The sequence below is a fragment of the Centroberyx affinis genome, unplaced genomic scaffold, assembly GCF_046629955.1.
Source record: "Centroberyx affinis isolate AG114_WGS23_722 - 3 ecotype Tasmania unplaced genomic scaffold, CSIRO-AGI_Caff_v1 ptg006245l_1, whole genome shotgun sequence".
Lineage (NCBI taxonomy): Eukaryota > Metazoa > Chordata > Actinopteri > Beryciformes > Berycidae > Centroberyx > Centroberyx affinis.
In genome coordinates this window covers 57185-77312 of record NW_027283177.1, presented here as the reverse complement: position 1 = coordinate 77312, position 20128 = coordinate 57185, and the positions used below count along the sequence as shown (strand labels likewise).

General features: G+C 41.8%; 1 protein-coding gene across 3 annotated transcripts; it reads right to left on the bottom strand.

Annotated features, from left to right (window-relative positions):
• Positions 1-564: 564 nt before the first annotated feature.
• On the bottom strand, positions 565-19890 carry LOC139638263 (sentrin-specific protease 7-like). 3 transcript variants are annotated; one of them, XM_071512335.1, is made up of 23 exons: positions 19734-19890; positions 18428-18509; positions 17560-17625; positions 17342-17457; positions 14630-14896; positions 13722-13843; positions 13153-13268; positions 12667-12985; positions 11783-11925; positions 9009-9170; positions 8872-8905; positions 7990-8217; positions 6831-7309; positions 6615-6742; positions 5837-5953; positions 5619-5735; positions 5417-5512; positions 5110-5309; positions 4858-4904; positions 4685-4728; positions 3013-3081; positions 2775-2925; positions 565-2586 (listed from the first exon to the last, which is right to left on the bottom strand). In XM_071512335.1, the coding sequence occupies exons 2-23, from the start codon at positions 18485-18487 to the stop codon at positions 2446-2448; spliced, it is 3222 nt and encodes a 1073-aa protein (XP_071368436.1). In that variant the 5' UTR covers positions 18488-18509; positions 19734-19890; the 3' UTR covers positions 565-2445. The 3 variants fall into 3 exon arrangements, with proteins under 3 accessions (XP_071368436.1, XP_071368438.1, XP_071368437.1); XM_071512337.1 differs by lacking the exon at positions 5417-5512; XM_071512336.1 differs by lacking the exon at positions 17560-17625.
• Positions 19891-20128: the final 238 nt, after the last annotated feature.

The window sequence follows — 20128 nt, the reverse complement described above, 5'->3', positions numbered from 1 at the left end:
TTATTATGTATGATAAATACTGTACGTAGACAGTTTAAGGGGTTTACCATCCATCAACCTTTTTGGAAATGGTGTAGAATGGGAGGGGGATTACAGAGGGTCAGAAAAGGACTGTGAGCCGAGCTGACAGTCAATACACCTAATCCGGCCATGTAACCCTCTGAACAGATTATATCAGCAAGCATTATGTACAGACTTGTCCAAATAGAGCCTTTCTGCATATGAGAAACAAAGATGGTGACTGTAGTCAGGAAGAGAGAGATGAAGGGTAACAACAAGAGTTTTTAGATTAGGAGCCAAAGAGAACTTCCAGTACATAGGAAGGAATGAATCAACTGGTTTCAACCTCTCTGTTTTAGTTACTGGACTCTAAACCTCATTTTGTTATGAACACAAATTAAGAAAAGAGTTCAGGACCACACCCAAATATTGTCCAATAATTGTTTGTTATGTAATACAGCAACAAGAACATACTGCTCTTGTTCAGTGCAAATATCTAGGCTTCAGGTTCCAGAGATAAAAGCAGCAGAAACTGCAACAACAGAGTAAGACATGTTATTCAGTCTAAAAGTTTAATTACACCTTCAAAACAAAACAAATACTTTGGAATCAGCATCCTGTACATTCATCCAACAATGTCTATAAAAAACCTGGCATCAAGGATGACGGTCAAGTGTTGAAGAGACTGATCAACACCTGAACTAAAAGAAACAACATGGGACGATCAAGATGGATCTCTGTTGAGAGAATTTAGGCAACAGTGGTGGTGGGCTGCTGTGTCTGTTAGGGCTTCGTGGGTTCAGTTGTCAGATAGGCAGGAAGAACTGAGATGGATATAAAACAAATTTCTATCCTAGTTTTAGTGGATTTTCCCATAGACAATACATTTCATACATTGTAAATATAATCGTGCCAATGTCTGTGCCCCGTGGACTTTCTGTACATGGAGGATTTGGAGTTTTGTCTAAGTATATAAGCACTCAAAATTTAGGCATCTTGTTCAAATAAAACTAAAAAAAAAAATCTAGTCAAACACTACACAGCCCTTGTGTGATTTGGACATAACTGCATCTCTGGCAAATACATCTCCCACATTTTGTACCACATTCTTTATTTTTCATCTATACATTAGAACCCATTCGCTTACACTGAAGCAGCCACTGTCATGGAATCAACGTGTAAAAAATTGGACAAAAATTTGCAACAAAGACAAAACAGCAGCACATTGTCAATTATAAAACAGTATCAAAAATAAAACTAAAATAAAAAATAAATTACCAGACACTGATTTAGAATGGTCTATATTCATATAGTAACAGTTCATATTTAGGTTGTAATACTAGGCGCAATATTAGGTTGTGATAATGGGTGCTGAACAATGTTTTCCATTAAAAGTTGGTCTATTTCTGCCATTTTTGCAAACCAAGCTGATACCAGCTACCTTCAATGTACCCCAATACGATTTTATGGTCTAGGATGGACTGTAATACAGAAAACAACGGGTGGAACAGGTGGTTCACTTAGGGATGGATTCCACTTGCTGGGGTTTCAGTGGTGTAAAATGTTATTATGGAAGTCAATGAGGAAATTGCAAGGGAGAAGCTCAACAGAAAATGTACCTCATGTACCCTAGGGTTACTAGGGTAGGAGGTAGGAAGGAGGGTGATTTCTTTTTCTGTTCAAGAATTCAGGAACTGGACTCTAATGTCAAGTGAGCCACACATTCCATGCTAAGCTCATGTTTTCATGTATTCGACACCTTAACATCCCAATTAAGATTTACTGAGGGGGCCTGAAATCAGCTTTGTAGGCAAAGAAGGCAAGCTCAGTGCTATTTTGAATATAAACCTCATGATGTCTGATATGAAATATGAATTAATGTATGACGTGAAATGTCTAATAACAAATGTCAGTAAAGCAAGCGAGCCCAAATGAAACAACCCATGTGTACAGTTTTACACATTAGATTTTGCTTTACTTTTTTTTTATGTTATATCTTCACAATTTCTAGTTTTCATGTAATTCTACTCTACGTAGAAAATAAATGCAAATGATTGCTTTTCTAAAATATCTGTATCACAAAATCAGTACAAAGTCAAGGGGTGAACAAACTTTTTCACATTTGCATCTACTCAAACTTAAAACCATTTCTGCCTGGGTGCACAGCTACATGTTGACTTTAAATTAACTCTTGAGGAAATCATACGACTGATGACTGATGCCTTCATATTCACTCACAGGAATCATAGTCAAAGTTTTAATTCCTTGACACCAAAGGTTGCAGCTATTCAAAACATGTTTTGTCCAACCATGATACAACAACAGAATCAAATTTAAAAGTAAATATTTTCAGTCCAAACTGAAATGTTCATCGCTCAGTATGAGCAGTGGTTGATAGTGGCTACAGGAATGTGATGCACTGAGCAGCAGAGCTGCTCTGTGTATCTATCTGACAACATTTTCCAGGTTCTGGTGTCGGTAAAGGTTAAGTACCAGATCCCTGATCTCATCTCGTTTCCTCCGTACCTGCTGTCGTGGAAACCAACGTTCTAGATGTAGAGGGAGGTCAAAGTGCACCACAGGGTCCTAAAAGAAGAGAGAACAGTTCTCATGAATGTGTAAGCACGCATGATGAACTTACAATGTTCAATTGAGTGTAAATCTAAACATCAAAATTTGACGGTGTGACTGATCAAACATTATAGTGACCAAAAATTCAATCAACACGTCAGACTGAGCGAGCCACAGAAGATGAGATGTTGAAGTTTATTTACCTTCAAAAAACTCTCGACGTACTGCAGCAGGTAGAGGCCGCAGTCGCTGCTGTTGTCCTGAAGAGGAACTTGGCAGTGTGAACTTTTCATCTGCTCAGTACCAAAGTCCCTTACCGAGCCTCGACGGACCTCCCATTCTGACTGCAAGTACCTGAGGGACAAATATGGATCATCTTACACACATTTACAAACACACACACACAGCCACAGGCAGGTGGAGTATAGGGATCATACTTACTCCCGTAAGAGTTTGAAGACTCGCTCATGGAGAGACAACTTGAGGGAGTCCATGATAAGAATACAGGGCCTACAGAGAAGAGAGGTTTAAAAAGTTGATCTGTGGCAGCTTTTACCCCATGGTGCTGTTGACACTGGGCAATGGGCATCAAGAGCCAAGTTCAGATCAGTTGGGCATCAGACGCTTCACTGCTCTATACCTGTGTGCTTCATCAAACTCCATAAAAGTTTACAGCACTTGAGAAAATAATTATCTACAGATCATGTCTGTTCTTTATTGAGCAGTATCGTATTAATAAAATGAAGCAAAATTCTGTTTTTGTGAATATTTAGCCTTAACTATGAATCCTCACACCTTAACTGCAGATTTTCACAACTCCCAGATTCCTCTTCTCATATTCAGAAAACACTATGGCTTCTACTCCATCTTTCTCATGTCTACATATGAGGAAAAAAACATCTGTTGTTTTAAATTGCTTTTAGCTAGGCAACGGCAGCTTGCAAAACCATAAACGTGCCATGGCACTGTACTGAATTAGTATTTGTTTAAACTCAAGTAAAGTTTTAACTGAAAAACTTGTATCCAGTGTTCAGGATGGTATGAATTTGGAGGGGGTCCAACTGGCCCCCCAATTATTTTTGTAGGAGGTAATTTTCATATATCATGGAGTGTCATAGGAAATTGATTTTTGCAGTGCCAAGTGACAGATGAGCCTTAAGGATAAAGCCATTCTGTAGACCTGGTTTTCACAGTATTTCACTGACTGTCCTGTACAAACTCTGTTTGGTAACTGAATTATGACTATAATGTCAGTCTGCAGTCTCACAATTATCTATAATGAAACCCAGCTCCACAACTCTTCCTTTACGTGAGACATCTGAATTACTATGCCACTTTTTACAGTTTATTCCTAGCCCAAAGCATCACCTACACAGACCATTATTTACAATCTGTATATTCTAATGAATATTTTATTGGTAACCACTTCCCTCATTTAATTTGAACAGGGACATGCAATTGTGCACACTGCAAAATTCACTCCAGAGAATAGTGGAAGAAAAAGACAACTATTCTAAGCCTTGAGAGAATTAGTGGAGAAGGTTCAAAATTGGAGCACAGACAGTGTAAAAAATTCTGTGTGAATGCCAGGAAGAACTGGGGTGTTGATATGTATTCTCAGTGATGCAGTTAAAACATTAGGGTTCTCTGTAGATACACAACAAAGTCAAACAATTCAACTTGGGGGACATTTTCCCCCACAGAAGTCAGGCAAAATCACACTGCATTTGGATTTTCAATATATATAAAATCTACTAGTTCCATCGGAGCGTTGCTGTAGTTCATGCGTGCTTTACCATTTGTATTTTGATAGGTTTTCCCATCACTGAGGAGCAACATCTGTGTATGTATGTGTGTGAGTGTGTGTGTGTGTGTGTGTGTGTAATTGGAATTGAAAAGGAGAGAAAGCCCAGTACTTTTCTGCATAGCATGTTGTCAGTGAATTGTGTTTTGTTTTGAAATCATGTATTCAATAATTGTGGACACATAATCTGATGGGCTATGTGAAATGTTGAACAAATTCTCATGGGTTATTCCATATCTCAAGGGGTCACCAATGCAGTGGAATAGCATGAATTAAGCCTTGTGTATCTGCGCATTCCTGTGCACTGACCTCTTGCAAACAATCTCCCTCTGGCAGGTCTGCTCGGTGCAGCTCTACAAAGAAAGGAAAAAAAAAAAGAGAGATTCAGACAAACATATGAAGACTGAAACAGAAGGAAATGCTCTGTAAGAGGGGAACAAAATCAATATTGTCATTCTTAGTAGAAGAGAGTGATTTCCTACCGGTGGACCAGGTGGGGGCTCTTTTGTAGAATCCTCCTGAGCATTGTCTAAAACACATAAGGAAAACAATCACAATCATCAGCTTCGCCATCACTGCCACTATTATAGTGTGAATCAAAGAGCTGCTTAAAATATGTTGCAGAAGTATAAGATAATTAAAACGAAAAGCAATCACATTCAGTATTTCAGTATATCTCAGTATAGAAACCTTGAGGCTGACCACGAAGGCCTGTACCGTTAAATCAAACATACCAGTCAGTCTGTCTGGGGTGTCACTGGGGTTTGACGCAGGCGGTGCCTCGGTGACATCATTTGAACTTTTACACCCTTGGGCCTCCTCCTCGCCTGACCTGCCGTTCCCCTTTCCCTTCTGCACGCCTGGGTCTGTCCAGCCCTCAATTCGTGGCTCATCCAAGCCAGGGAAGCAAATGACAACTAAATACCAATGAGCCCTGGAGCAGACAAGAGGCGCATGTGACAGAATGGTTAATAGCTTATCTTAAGCGCAGGTCTTTGTGCAAAACAAACTGTGCGATCACCCCTCATCCATTTCACTCACTCCTGATTGACAGGCACAAACAGGAAGTCCTTCTTGAAGATGTCAACATGGCGTGTCCATGTCTTTACCCGTTGGTGCCGCCTCTGCCTCTGACAGCTGGGTGCACACAGAAATCAAAGTTGTTAAGGACACTTCAAACATACACACACACACACAACAGACAGAAACACACACTTACACACAAACACGTGCAAACACTTACGAGTCATTGGTGCTGCCCTCACTGGCATTGTCCCTCCGGGTCAACTGCTTGTAGAAGAAGCTGCTGAAGATGTGGGAGCGCTCGGCCACAGCAGCAGGAGCATTCTGGAGGAGGTATCTGGTTCACACACACACATACACACACAGCTTGACAGTGACAAACTCATGAGGAACCAATGTGAACATGGTGCTTCTTGTCTGAAAATGTAAGTCACTTACTTGAGGTAGAAATCGATGATGACATCGTTGAGGAACTGTCCACTGTCAAGGCACTGCAGGTCCTCCATCGTCACAGTGATTCCTCCTTTCAACGGCGGAGGAGGAAACTGGATCAACCTGAAAAGAGGAGGGAGAGAAAAAGAATTACTGAATCAGCACAGAGCTGTGAAAAGGTAATACGCATATAAAGACTAGTGTACACAATATGCCACCCTCTATTGTAACACATATGATTACACTACTTTTGATAGGAAGGTTCCTGGGATATATATGTGCAGACCCACCCACTTTGTACACCACACCCATTCTGTTTATATGTCACCCAACCTTACAGGGGTTTCTCTTGTTGTATAGCTTACTGGGCTTTATTTAACTGTACAAAGTGCAAAATATGGCCTCTTCCTCATGTACTAATCCCGTTTTCTCTGGCAATGAAGCAGACGTAGCAGTAATAGTCCACCCTGAGAGCAGCCATTGCTGTGACTCTGATCATGCACAGTGGTAAGTGGAAAATAATAAGTCCTATATTTTGAACCATATCTGCAATTTGTTGCTTAAAAAAAAAAAAATCAGATTCACATCACTAGTTCATGAGTAGATTTGTAATTATAAAGTGTTTCAACACCAGGGAATTCTACTCAGCAAGGGAAAAAGACCATTATTCCATAGGAATGAACTGTAGTAGCCACAGGGTTTCCACATTTGGAGGCCATGTGCCAATCCCTGCTAGGCCAGGCTGGAGGAGTAGTTGGATGAGGGCTACATCCAGGTTACTTGCCTGCGGGCCAGCCCCTGATGTTTATATTTGGTCCAGCTGGAGTCTGGTTTGGAGAGGGACACAGAGTAGGATCCTCTGGTTCTGCGATGGCAGAGAGTGTATATGGGTGTTGGCTTCTCTTTACTCTCCTGTGGGAGGAAATTAGTGTCAGAGGAGCATCTCCAACAACATTTACATTGTAATCATATGTCACTGGGTGATGACATATACACTAACCTCAGCAGGAGGTTCCTTCTTCCCTTCTTTCTGCTCCTCCTCTGGTTTGAGTTTCTGCTCCTCCTCTGGTTTGAGTTGAGGCCCTGTGTCTTGCTCTGGCACCGTCTCCAGCTTTGGTATTGATTCTGTCTGTGACTCAACCTCCAGCTGGATGTGTGGTTCGGTCTTTTTCTCTCCATCTGAATGTGGACCGTCCTGGTCTGTGTTAGATCCAGGATCAATGCTGTCCTGGCCCAGCAAGGAGAGCAGCTGGGGGTCCAGCCCAGTTCTTGTGATCAGCTCCAGACTGTCGTCCAGAGAAAGAGCAGGAGTGTGGATGTCCTCCAACCCGCTAATGCTATCTAAGCCGGGAGCTATAATGGTTTTTTGATGTGCCAGGCTGTTGAGACAGACAATGTCCAGGATGGAGCGCAACACAGCGCCCTCCACTCCCTCCAGAGGATCTCTCACACTCAGCACGAGGAAGGGGCTGGCCTGGCCTGCACAAACAGAAAACATACACCATACAGTTTTACCTTAAGGAGAATGTGACACTTAGAACCAGATTGACAATGAAATCTGAAATATGCAATGACATTTTTTACATTTTTTAAATCTAAACCACAAAAATGGAGATACTTGGCAAAGCTGACATTTCAATAGAAACTTAGCACACATAACTTGTTGAAAGACAACCTGTCTGGTTTGCTCTTCAATTTGATCAGAATATAAATTACGGTTGCTCTATTAGCTCAGTCTTTTATAAACATACTGCTTTTCACAAAAAAAGTGGCAGGACTTTTATTTTCAGAAGTGTTAAATTATGGAATTCATTACAATAACTCACTCAAGAACAGGATATGTGCCAATGTATGTAGGTTATATGTGTGTATGTAAGCATGTATGTATATGATATGTGTGTGTCAACAATTATGTGTTGTATTAATATGAATTATTGTATGCTTAAATGTTTTTAATGTGGACTCTTGGAAGATTAGCCAATGGGCTAAAAAAGATCCAAATAAAATAAAATCAAATGAGATTTTAACTAGTTGGCATTAAACATAATAGAATGCCATGCATGTCTCCAAACTGCATTTAGAAATATGTGACTGACTTATTGACTTCAGTTGCGTATTCTGAACATGTATCTGTGCTGTGAGCCTTCCAGCAGTCTCACCAGTGGATGTGGTTGCATGCTGTTTGGCTGACAGCTTGCGGAGGTCCCTCTGTACAGCGGCGGCCTGAGTGTTTGACACATAAAGCAGGAGCAGAGCGGCGGGGGGAGGCTGCTCCTTGCCCTTGTAGCCCAGCCCCCGGGCCTGCAGCTCCTGCTGCTCCCACACACTGTACCTCCGCAGCTCTGTGCGCTCCAGGGTCAACGTCACTTCCACCTGGCCGCTAGCGTCTGAGAACAAGAAAACACCAGGTCAGCCTAACAACTCATGGCGCCGGTACCAGAGCCTTGACTCATTGTTTTTCCATAACAAACTTTGTAAATTCTGTTTTTGAAAACCTATCTAGACAAGGACTTTGCTCAGTTAGTCCAAAATGTTACAAACGACTGATAATCAGTAACTTATTGCCATAAACAAACAAGGATACATTTCATATTCACACAGAGGCCAGATTACCACCTTATCTCCGTACATGGGGGGATTTCACAGGCTCAAAGGTTAAAACAGTGTACTAAAGCTTTGAGGGTCTAATCCAGGACGCGTACAAACACTTTTACTAGTTGAAATAGACCACTAAGCCGAGTCTCTTTCAGTCTGAGAGGATGGTGTGCAGACTGCAAGAGCAAAACAAGGTGAGATGGGGTCCTGCATGTCAGAGTTTACACAACCCACACCAAAGGTTGCAGACAGGCCACAGGGGGCTTATCTAGGTGCAAACATTGTGATCAGACAAACTGGTCAAGAAATATTTCCTTTTGGGTTTATTTTATGAGGAAGGACGATGTTTAGACAAGACACTGGGAACCAGTCCAGACACTTTGTTTAATTTAGTGCAGTTATTTAAGAATTTCAGCAACTGGTTGCAAAGGTATTCACAGCATTACCTTTCAATGGTATGATGACTCTTTGGTCTGCTATCTGTAAGGAGGAAGAGGTATTACACTTTATGTCCTGTAATGGTGATACCGCTACTACATGTGACACTATCAGAAAAATGCGTTGGTGGCTTTATCCAGGTTACCATGATCTCTCCGTTAGCCTCCCCCTGGTAACTCCCACAGTGCAGAGCAGAGAAGCCCACACACATACATGAGAAGTCTGCTTTGGGGATGGGAGAGACCCCAAAGTTTGATGCCACTGCATCCACTGGACCAGGGATGTCTTCAACCACTACATGCACCACCTGCAACACACACACGATTTTAAGAAAACAATGCAAATAGGGTAGCATGTCAGACACACAATGTACGTTTTTGGCTGGACCGCAACAGCTGGTCCAGCCCTACAAACACAAATGTCTGTCACTCACTGACTGACTGACTGAGCGATCAAGTTACACCATTGGTCGGCCGTGGCACGTGGCACATCATAGGATCACAGAGCCAGAAATTTAAGTTTCGTTTTCTCGGCCATCTTGTGTCTCTGCTGAGATCGGGAGCCCGTTTCTCCCACACAGTCAGCAGGCTGACCAATATCATGCATGTTAGCTGAAGCTAAAGTAGAATCTATACAATTATATCATATCACGTTTATTTCGATGCATATGCGCGAGCTCAGTCCACCTGAAGCCCTCTGTTCTGTCGGCGGAGAGAGAGACACAAACAAGCATGGAGGTTTCATCATGCTGAGGGCTTATTGCCGACCTTCCTGAAGTTTCCCGGGGCCACGGTTCCGGCCAGTGCCGATAGCTGGGCGCCGATTTGTTCCCGGTGATCCGGCCGAGATTTCGGCGGGGATCCCGACGACGATGAGTCACCAGGTGTCCGGCGAACAGCATTTTCGGCACCGATGGGTACTAGAACGCCTGGCGCTTGGATCGGGAGGATCAATGCAGGCCGTGGGTGCGGTGGAGACGACAGCGGCAGAGAGAGGAGACGGGACGCGCTGGAACGGAGATCAGTATTCTGCCGTGCAAAGGCAAAAGGCCTTAACTTCAATTTTGGTCAAAAATGAGTTATTGTCATTTTTGGAACATTGAAGATCTGCTTTATCATGTGGACAAATATCTTTTGTCAATTTTGTTGTTTTTTGGAGAAAATAGTAGGTTGTCTTTGCCATAACTTCCGAAAGCCCTAGAAAAGCCAAGGCAGAATCCCATAACATCAGTTACGGTTCTTTGTCTTTGTTTCGCTGCACTCTGGAACGCTCAAATTGAGTTAAGGTAGGAGTTAAGGTACTCTGACTTTGTTTTGCTAGCTCTAGCTAGCGTTAGCTACCTTAGGCTAACAACTTGACAAACAAAACCAAACTGCTCCCATATGCGATCAGAATGCAAACAAAGCATTGGAAACAAACAATAACTAGATGGCTTGCCAGCTATAAGTAATCGTAAATCATACGCAATTAATGTTTTTTTCATGTCATGCAGGCTAGTCAGTGACGGCCTGTGACAGCCCGACACTGACAGCCAAGGAAACAGCGTGAATGGGTTAGGGCTCGCATAGACACACGACACGCCACCTAAGTAGCCTAATCACACACACATGAGCTCAGCAGTAACAATTCACAATTAAATAGTCTACCTTTTCTTGTAACCTGATAAAAATCCATTGCAAACAACGTCCTCTGAGAAGTTAAATCCAACCAAGTGAGCGATCAAATGGAAGTTAATGCCTTTTGCCTTGGCATGACCCCTTATTATTTTGCAGACAATGCAAAGGCAGAGTACATTAACTTCCGAATAAGGGTCAAAGGTCAAGTTTGAGCTCAAGATTTTTATGTAGATAAATAACTTCATTAAAAAAAACAAAGAATTGCCACATTTCCAATATTCTGCCTACAATTCATTTGGCTGGACAACAAAAAAACTTTAAACTCATTTTTCTCAGTTCTACACTCTGGTGAGTTAAGGTCTTTTGCCTTTGTAGGGCAGTATGGATGTATGGACTATTATTCTGTATTAGCAGTCTACAGCGGAGTTAGTTACACCATTGGTCAGCCGTGGCACGTGGCACACTCATACACGGTCCAGCCATATGGTTTTGACCTAGTCTTGTTTCTAACTAAAATTCTAACTGAAATGGTTGTTTAGACTAGAACTAGTCATAATCTGTGTCTGGAGCATAGTACAAATTAAGAACAATTGTATCACCAGCGCTAAATATAATGCCAGACTCTTTATCCCCATTCTTGGTCAAGTAAGCATCTCTGGCAAAGTAAACATCTCTAATACCATTACTACTGATATACTGTCAGGTTATTCTGGTAAATAAAGGGCTGGTGGGGAGAGGAACATAGCTGACGAGCATTCTACAGTGTGTAACTTTAAGGCATGAAACAGCTGAGAATTAATTATCATGGCTGTCTAACTACATCCTAAGATGCTTTCTGTCTATTCTCCTCTCAGTGTCAGAAACTAGAGTAAGTGGCTGAAGAGACTGGTTGGCTGCCACGCAGAGAAACAGTTCTCACTTCCGTTCCTTAAACAAGTGGTAATTCTGGCCCCCTGGGGCGTGTTAAGTAAAACCCTAGGCCCCTGCAGCGTTGTTATCCCTAAAACACCCTTTGTGATGTCAGGTTAATCTCGGCATAAACTCAACTCAATTTAGAAACCTTTGTGAGGTCGTTGTTTTTGTGTGTGATGTAATAAGTGAAACAATCTCTGATCCCTTTGGAAGACGATTGGATTCTTCCTCCCTTTTATGATGTCAGAATTGTTAGCAAACCAAATCCTTTGTGAGGCTTTTCAACCATTGTGATATTGTCTTTTATGATATAATCCCACTGAAAAATGTTTTGTGCTGTATTCTCAAGAGATATGGGTCGAACATGGTGCAAGGGCACATTTCTGCCTACCTGCATGTCAGAAAGTTCCGGTTTGGCCACAGCTTCCTGTGCAGTCTGAGTTGCCATCTCTGCCACACTGACCAGTGGATGGAATACTGGGCTGCGGAGCTGAGGAACGTCACTGCCCTCTTCATCGTCACTGGACAGCACAACTGAAATACAAACATGAATGACATATTATAACAGTTTGAGTTTCACTTTGAACTCGAGCTATATCATTCCTTTCAAAGATAAACACACAGTCAAGCACACACACACACCCTTTAATGGGCTTTGAAGGAGAGCCAAGGGCAGTAGTAATCTTTGTAGAGACATGTGGGTGAGATAAAGACAGGAAACGCAGTAGGCACTTGGTTACAGGGTGTGCATGAACACACACGCACACTCGAAGGAAAAAAAGGTTCAAGCCAAGCTGGCACAAAAACTCACAAACAAGTAGTCCATGTCGTAAAGTAGAAAGTATAACTTGGTTATACAACTTAAAGCTATGTTATGGACTTTTCCTAAGAAAGGATGCAGATTTGTTTACATTGTAATTTTGACACACATTTCCACTCACTGCGCACAAAGTTCAAATTATTTTAACTTTGGCCCAGTCTGCAATTGATCTTTCAAAGCACTATCAATCAAATTGCACATTTATGTGACATAGGCTTCGATGTACAAACAGGGAGGAGAAACTCATCTTATGTGTCTGAGTTTCCTTACCCGTAATACAACAATACAGAAGTATTGCATGGCAACATTCCAGCAATCAGACGGGAATATTATTATAGATTATTTGGCTTCATACGCACTTCGTGATGACACATGAACAAGCCTACCTACACACTACTTAGCAGAGCGCTAGTCCTGTGTGGGCGCCCTGAAGAGACAGCCAGACATATACTCACTGGGTTCAGAGGGGCTGGCCTGGCTGGAGGACAGACCATGCCTCGGGGCTCCTGCAGTCTCTCCAGCCTCTGTACTAGGACTGATGACTGAGCTCAGGCATCCTTCCATTCTCTCATCTCCCCCCACTGTGAACCGCACAATGCCACGGTCCAGGCTCCCTGACTCTCCATCTTCTCCACTTCGCTCCAGACAGAGGCGTTTAGGGGTTGATCCTCCATCTCTCCCTCCTTCTCCAGTAAGGCGAAGCACACTCCCTCTGTGGCCTTTGGGGGTGCCTGTTCCATTGCAGTGGGGCTCTGGACTCTCTCTTTTCCTCTTCTGTTGGGACGGCACAGAACAGAGCCATGTTCAAGAGCAAGCATGTTCAAGAGATATCTTTAAAAGGTTGTTTTGTCTCATAGGCTTGGTCTGGGAATGGGTAAAGTTTTTTTTCCTGTTTTAGTGTGACTTTTGATGCTTACTGTGTAACCATGCATGATACCCACCACGCTATGTTGGTCTTCAATTCCTGGATCTGTACACCTGTCTTTGGTGGTAGCTGTAGAGATCTCATCACCTCCTACATCTCCAGCTGGCTCCCAACTCACTGACAACCCACAGTCTGTAAGACACAGAGGGACATGGCGATCAACCCATCATGCTGAAATGAACACAATACTACTACCCACAAAGTAGGACAGAAAATGGAAAAACAAATGGCTAAATTGTGAGCAGGGGTATGCGTGTGAGGGAAAAGCGGAGTAAATTCAGCTGATTTTTGTTTTACAGCACTATAAAGCCCAGCGTTTGTTTATTTACCCTGGGAGTAAGGCCAGGAGTATGAACAAACCTCTCCCACTAGGAGAGCCCTTAAAGTAAAGGAGAGCTGAGACAAACACATAAGGTCAGAGGAGAGGAGGAAGATGGGAGGGGTGATGAATTTCCAAGGATGAAGCTAAATGTAAAGCACACTAAAAAGTGGCGGGAGGAGTGTAGATGAACCAAGGAATGAAGAGAGCAGTGTCGCTCCAATACCCGTGTGTGTTTGTGTGTGTATTTGTTCATGCTCACCCACCTACAACCTCTGCATATTTGCAGTCTTCTCCATTGTCCTGCCTCATTATCACTTCCTTCACTTCTTTTTCTTCTTTGTCTTCTTCTGCTTCAACATCCTCTGACCTGCTCCTGAGTCTTAACCTGTAGAGGTGAATTAACATTATGATCTGTCAGTCATGCTGTACACATCATCAGTCATACTTTTTTTTTTCCACAATGCCACACGCAGCATTGTACGACTTCCATCCCTGGAGCTTTATATACTAAAATGCTACTTAATTACACAATGGCCAAGAAAACCGGGTACATAAAAAACAAACGCAGAACACTTGTGATTTGAACCAGCATCTCAGGAGTTGTGAAATCCTACTGTGCGGTATTATTCCAAATAAAATCACCCAGTTTTCTGCCTGGAAAATCTGGAGAGCCAAGGGTGCCGCAAGCCAAGCCAAACTCCATTAAAAGGTAATTTCTCACAAAACATCTAAAACAAACAGCAGAAATGCCCCTAATAAAGAATACCTCCTTGTGCTTTTATGGTTATTTTTAATCATTATTCACAAGTCTGAGTGAAAAATCACCACAGTTTCCCCACTTCTGAAGATCAGAAGTCTATTTAGAGAGCAGGCACTAGTGAACATATAAGGGCAAGAGACAGTCACACACACAAAATTCATTTTTTGGAACTAAATGAGCTGACAAGACTTTTTATGCAAGTGGGGGCCATTTTCCGACTCATTGTTCACAGTCTGATGCTTAATGACTTGAGTCTCTCTTACTATTCCATCGGCATCTACCTGTGGGCCACCTTCTGATTACTGCAGGGGTTTTGTGGATGTGAGGAGAATACAGCCTACTATTCCACTCTCAACTTCAGAGAGTCTATCCTCGCCCCATCACTCAGTGTCCCTCATAGTGTCTCCTTACCTTTGAGAAGACTGGCAGGGGGTCCTCTGGTTGCGTTTAGGAGTAACACTCTTGTTCTTATGTGCGGACCCCTCGTTCCTGGCCTCCCTGTGACCTAATTTCCTGTCTCCACAGATGGGAGATTCCTCTCTCGACCGACCACTCTCCATCCGAGGACTTGTCACCCGTACTCCATTTCCCAATGTCGGGCTCCTCATTTTCCTGTCCAGATAAGCCCTGCCCAGCTCTGTCTTCAGGACATCTGTAAGGATCAGACAGGGCCTCCTGCTACAGGATGGAACAGAGAGAGAACCATTCACAACCTTCCTAGAACTGCGTCGCCTCCACCCCATTATGGCCCATCAAGATATTCTCACTTGTAGCACATCTGTCATTACAGATCAGACTATATATACCATCAGCTGACCAATAGGGGGATAGTAAATGACTGCGGTAAGGAGGGGTAGGCAAGTGGACTGGGGTAGATAAGACATGTGGGCCTATGTGCAGTCATGATAAGCTTGGTCTTGAGTTGTGGGGTTTATAAACAATGTTTCCTTTTAGCATGGCAGGTTGGAGCACTGTACTAAACACATGCTGTACACACAGACAAGAGACAAGTTTCTATTAGCGGAGCACTGGGCATATTTGAAAATCGAGGTGATAATGGCAATGGTGGTTTGGTTTGTTGTTTAAAATGTCTCCTATTCATAGTATTCCCATGATGTCACATGCATTTCCTACCAATATGGTGCTTTACAATACACACAGCTCATTGGCTGTGGCTGTCATTTGATTGTAATCACCTGTTAATTTATTACAGTCACCTGGTATTTACAAAGATGGCCGTGTGCTGATGGAACAGAATACTATGAATTGTAACTGAACTAATGATATTTCACTATACATATTGTTAGTCATTCATTGACTGTGCAATGAAATCGGGGGGTGGGGCATCTCGGGTTTGACGAATGGACCACCCCCCCGTCCCACATCACCACTTCTGACTAACTTGAGAGGGATGAAGCATCATGCTTCTGTGTTTTGGCTTTTAAAAAATACACTGATTGACCTAATGAGGCTGCTATAATTTAAGGGTCAAACTTTCCCATAACTGGCCATAACTGGTACAATTTTGATTAAACTGGAGGGATGATGTATCATGCTGATTGACCCAAGTGGTGCCTGCATCATTTGTGGGGGATGACATATTTCACTTGCTGTATGTTGGAAGACTTTTCATCTCCTCAGTTTGAGGAGATGGACTTGGTTACAATTTAAAACTTTATTTTCTGTCCATTACGCATTTTCAGTCGCTTCAGTTCATTCATACAGCAATATCAGGTCTGAGAAATGCTGTTCAGTTCCCTGTTGAACAGGAGGGATTTTTTTCAAATATTTCACTCTGCGTACTTGCTTCTTTAGAGTTAGGCATAGTTAATTTCTTACATGAAACATTGTGAGAACAAATACAGCAAGACAGAAGTGGGGCGGATAGTAAGCGCAGAACACGATGCGTCAGTTTTCCTAAAATCGGTATTACTGAAGGCAAATTGCAGTGTGCTTCACACAAGTACATGTACTAGCAAGCCAAATGCTGAGTGATATAGATATTTCATGTTGGGCAAAGAAAAAGACAACAATGGTTGTTAGGCACGGTAGCTAAAGAAAAACTCTCACCAGTTAAAAATCTATAGCTCTACAGCAAAATGTGAGGAATAAGAGTAAAACAAAAGTGTACTTGTCCACAAAACATACTGTAATTGATCATATTATAAGGAAATGCTCACCCTGATCCCCCACTATGGCCTTCAACAACAAAAGAAAATGGGCTGCGAGTAAAAATTTTGTTTGCATGCATATAATTATGTACCCCTGTCATTTGTTTTATTGGGTTATTTCATTATGTCTTTAACTTTAACAAATCACTTGGAGATATCTGAACCAAGTTAATGGTATACACTATAGGACTTAATTACACTAAATCTATATGTTATAACGTCTATGAACATATGGCTATAACCTATATGACTACTTAAAATTAAGTGTTTAACCGCTCAAGAGATGTTTGAGTTTGTTCAAGGCTCTGAAAAATCGAGGCAACATTGCTTGTCAGCCACCTCTGTGAGACAGTTAATACTAAAGGGTAAGTGCCCCATCTTGTGAATGTTTGAGAAAGTGCAATGAATTATACCAGCAAAATACAACAATGGAATGACTGCTAGCCCAATTCAATGTAGACAGAACTTATTAATCCAAATCACTCATTATTTCAACTGATATCCAGAACAATGATTGGGTGTGAATATTTCAGTCTTATATTGGCTTTTATCTATTTATTTATTTTACAAATTTGGCTTTGACGTAACTCAGCAGTCATCAGTTTATCAAGTGGGCATCTGTATTATAAACTGAGAGCAAAACCTCCACCCAACTGTACCCAACGTTGAAGAAATTGTTGATGATGGAGCTCTTGCACACTTATCTGTACTCCCAACAACCCCACTAGGTGATGCAATCAACTAAAAGGCTATTCTATTCCACAGATTGACTAAAGGGTCAATCTGTGGAAGAGAGATCAAGATCAAGATTTCCTTTATTGTCATTGTACAAGTACAAAGAAATTGCGATTGCAGCTCCCTGAGTTTGATGCATAACAAACTAAACAATAATCAACAAGTAAATAAAGTAAAAAAAAAAACAGAATAAATGGCTTGCTTGGCTTCTGCTTACCTGGCTATTCCCAATTGGACCATAGCAGCTTGGTTGTGATCGAACAGCATGGATCCATTCTTATGCTGTGAATCGTGGTATCTGGCTTTGTGTCCTGAGAGCTTGGTCCAGTGAATCTGTCGAATGGAGGGGCAAAGTGAGTTTCAGCACTCCTCCAGAATAGCTGTTATCACAATAACATGTCTTTTTGTGTTCAGACCGAGAGCAGAGATATCTACCTGTCTCTCTAACTTCCCACACTCTGACGAAAGACATGTCATGGGGATTCTGAGTGGGTTTCCAATCTAAAAATAACAAGGGAAGCAGTTACCACGCCTGTATGGAATTAATTACGTGCAACAGCCAAAATGCTAACCCAACCATGGATGCACAAATTCAGCAAGTGCAAATCTGCACAGTAGCACGCGGCTTTGATGCGTAATCAATGTTGTTGAGATAATTTGGCTGTGTGTAGCAATTTTGGGGCAATAGCTGTTGAATAAAACTGTTGAATTAGCGTACATCTGTGTCAACACAGGTTACAGGTTGGGCTGCATTTAAAAATATAAATTACTAGGCTATCTAGTAGCTGTTGTTATGAATTTACAAATTCAAAAATATTTTGCATAAAATGTGCATTTGAGTAGCAGGTTATTGTGCTCATTGCAGCATGGTAGCAGCATTGATTATTCATAATACACACTCATTGCAGCTGTCCATGCTAAAGCAGTCTAGTGCCCTCACTTGATCATTATCTCGAAACAACCACAGAGTGCGATTACTGAGCAACAGAATGTAACAAGATAGTGACAACAAGATAGTGATCCATAGTGAGCTCAGCTGGAGGCAGCATATGTACAACCCCAGCACATATGCTGCGCTTATTGAACAATTCCAGAAAGACTGTGTGCTAATCATCGTCTTCCTAAAGCCAGCATAGCAAGACAGTGATCCGTTACCCCTAGACGTCATCCAGCCAGGATCAGTAGAGATTACAGATCAGGCATTTCACTCTGTGTGCTAAAAACTCACAAAGTGCATGAACAAGTATGTCATGAAACAGCTGGAGTGAAAATTAAATAATTCAAAGACTACTGTCATACATACTGTAGAATTATCCTTGTCAACAGTAAGTGAGATGGTTAAGGCTTTCCTGTGCTCCATCATGGGTTGGGTAAGGCACAGCACTCTGCAAGAAGTACACATACAAAGAATATTAAACAGTCTCATTACTTTGACTTCCATATTTCAAGTGAATGGTTCAATCTCTGTCGGCACAAGTCAAACCTAGTTTAACATGTTAAACAAAGGAGGTGTTACCCTAGCAGAGTAAGGCAAGTTGCTCAAGGAAGTCAAGAATGAAAACAGGCAAGTAAAATAAATGGAAGAAAAGGAAAAACAAGAGCCATTCTCTAAACAATAACCAGCATACAACTTTTTGAGAAGTAAAAAGATCCTTTAGATATCTTCTCAATGAATTTCAGCCAGCATGCCTTCATCAGGGTATGCTGACAGATCGTGACTACTGGGCTAGGTAGGAAAACAACAAGATGCTATCAATCATGACAACCACTGTGGCAGTATGACTACCGCAATATATAAATTGACAGACACCACAGGTACAGATTCAAAGCCAACTAATCCTGAGATACAAACAACTTGCATACAGTAGCTGTGGTGGAAACTTAAAGGCTAGAAAAGCAGGGTGGTGACCAGAAAGTTGCCTATTCAAAACCCCTAACCTGGGAAATCTGTGGATGGAATAGGTGACACTATCTCTGTGTTTTAATTGTCACCGAGGTGCCCCTTGAGCAAGGCAATGGAGCTGTACAAAGGTCAACAGTAGAACACAGTGGTTGCACTGGGTAGCTCCCTGGTGGAAATGTATGTACATGTATGAATGTAAAGCATTATGTTACTTTTTTGTTTCTGAAAATAATAATCACTTCCAATATTTCAATATTGCAACAGCCAACATAGTCCATAGACCAAATAGAACATATTTTTGGTATTTCCAATGCCATTGATAAGTCTAGAAGAGTATCATAACCAATACATGCATATTGCACTGTGTCGGTGTACATATATGACTGCCTTGTTGTCTTACAGCTAACCAAAAATGGTAAACTACAATGCTAAGCTAGCTAGTAGCACTGAAGACACTTCTTTTGTCATTGACGCCAGTGTTTATGTTGAATCCCCTATATAGCGTGTGCACCTATACAACACGGGACACCTGCATTAAAATAAGCATCATGCATACCGCCTCTATGAACAGGTATCTGACATTAAAGCTGACTTTTCTCTAAGTGCCAATACACTACATAACGTGACACACCAGGTTAGTTAGCCTTAGCTACAACAGCTAGCTACATTGTCCAATATGCTAAACATAAGAGAGCTAAAAGCTTACCCAAGGGCAGGGCTTCAACTCTGATCAAGAGGGTATATAAGAGAACTGTAGAAAACTACTGTTCTCCCCAGGGCGTTTCCACCAGCATCTTAAAATAATGATAAACACACATTTTTTGCAGGTCGGGGTCGGTACTTTATAGGCGCTTCCCGATTCCTCCCGAACATCCGCTGGACGCCGGAAGTACATGTATTTTTTATTTATTTATTTATTTATTTATTTATTAACTCCGTGAGCCGCAGTTTGGACTATGCTATAGACACTTATATTTACCTGTTTCTACTACTTATTGATTGTTGTAGATCTCTAATGTGTTGTTTCTGTCTCTAAAGACTCGCTCTCTTCTTCGGGTCTTTCCAAAAACCAAAGATGTGCCATCTTTTCTTAAACAGTTT

Coding starts and splice junctions, on each gene's coding strand:
- LOC139638263 (XM_071512335.1), bottom strand. CDS start 18,487: ATGATGGAGCACAGGAAAGCCTTAACCATCTCACTTACTGTTGACAAG. Junction 14,897..17,341: donor GTCCAATTGGGAATAGCCAG/GTAAGCAGAAGC, acceptor TCCATCCTGTAG/CAGGAGGCCCTGTCTGATCC. Junction 11,926..12,666: donor GGCCAGCCCCTCTGAACCCA/GTGAGTATATGT, acceptor TTTGTATTTCAG/TTGTGCTGTCCAGTGACGAT.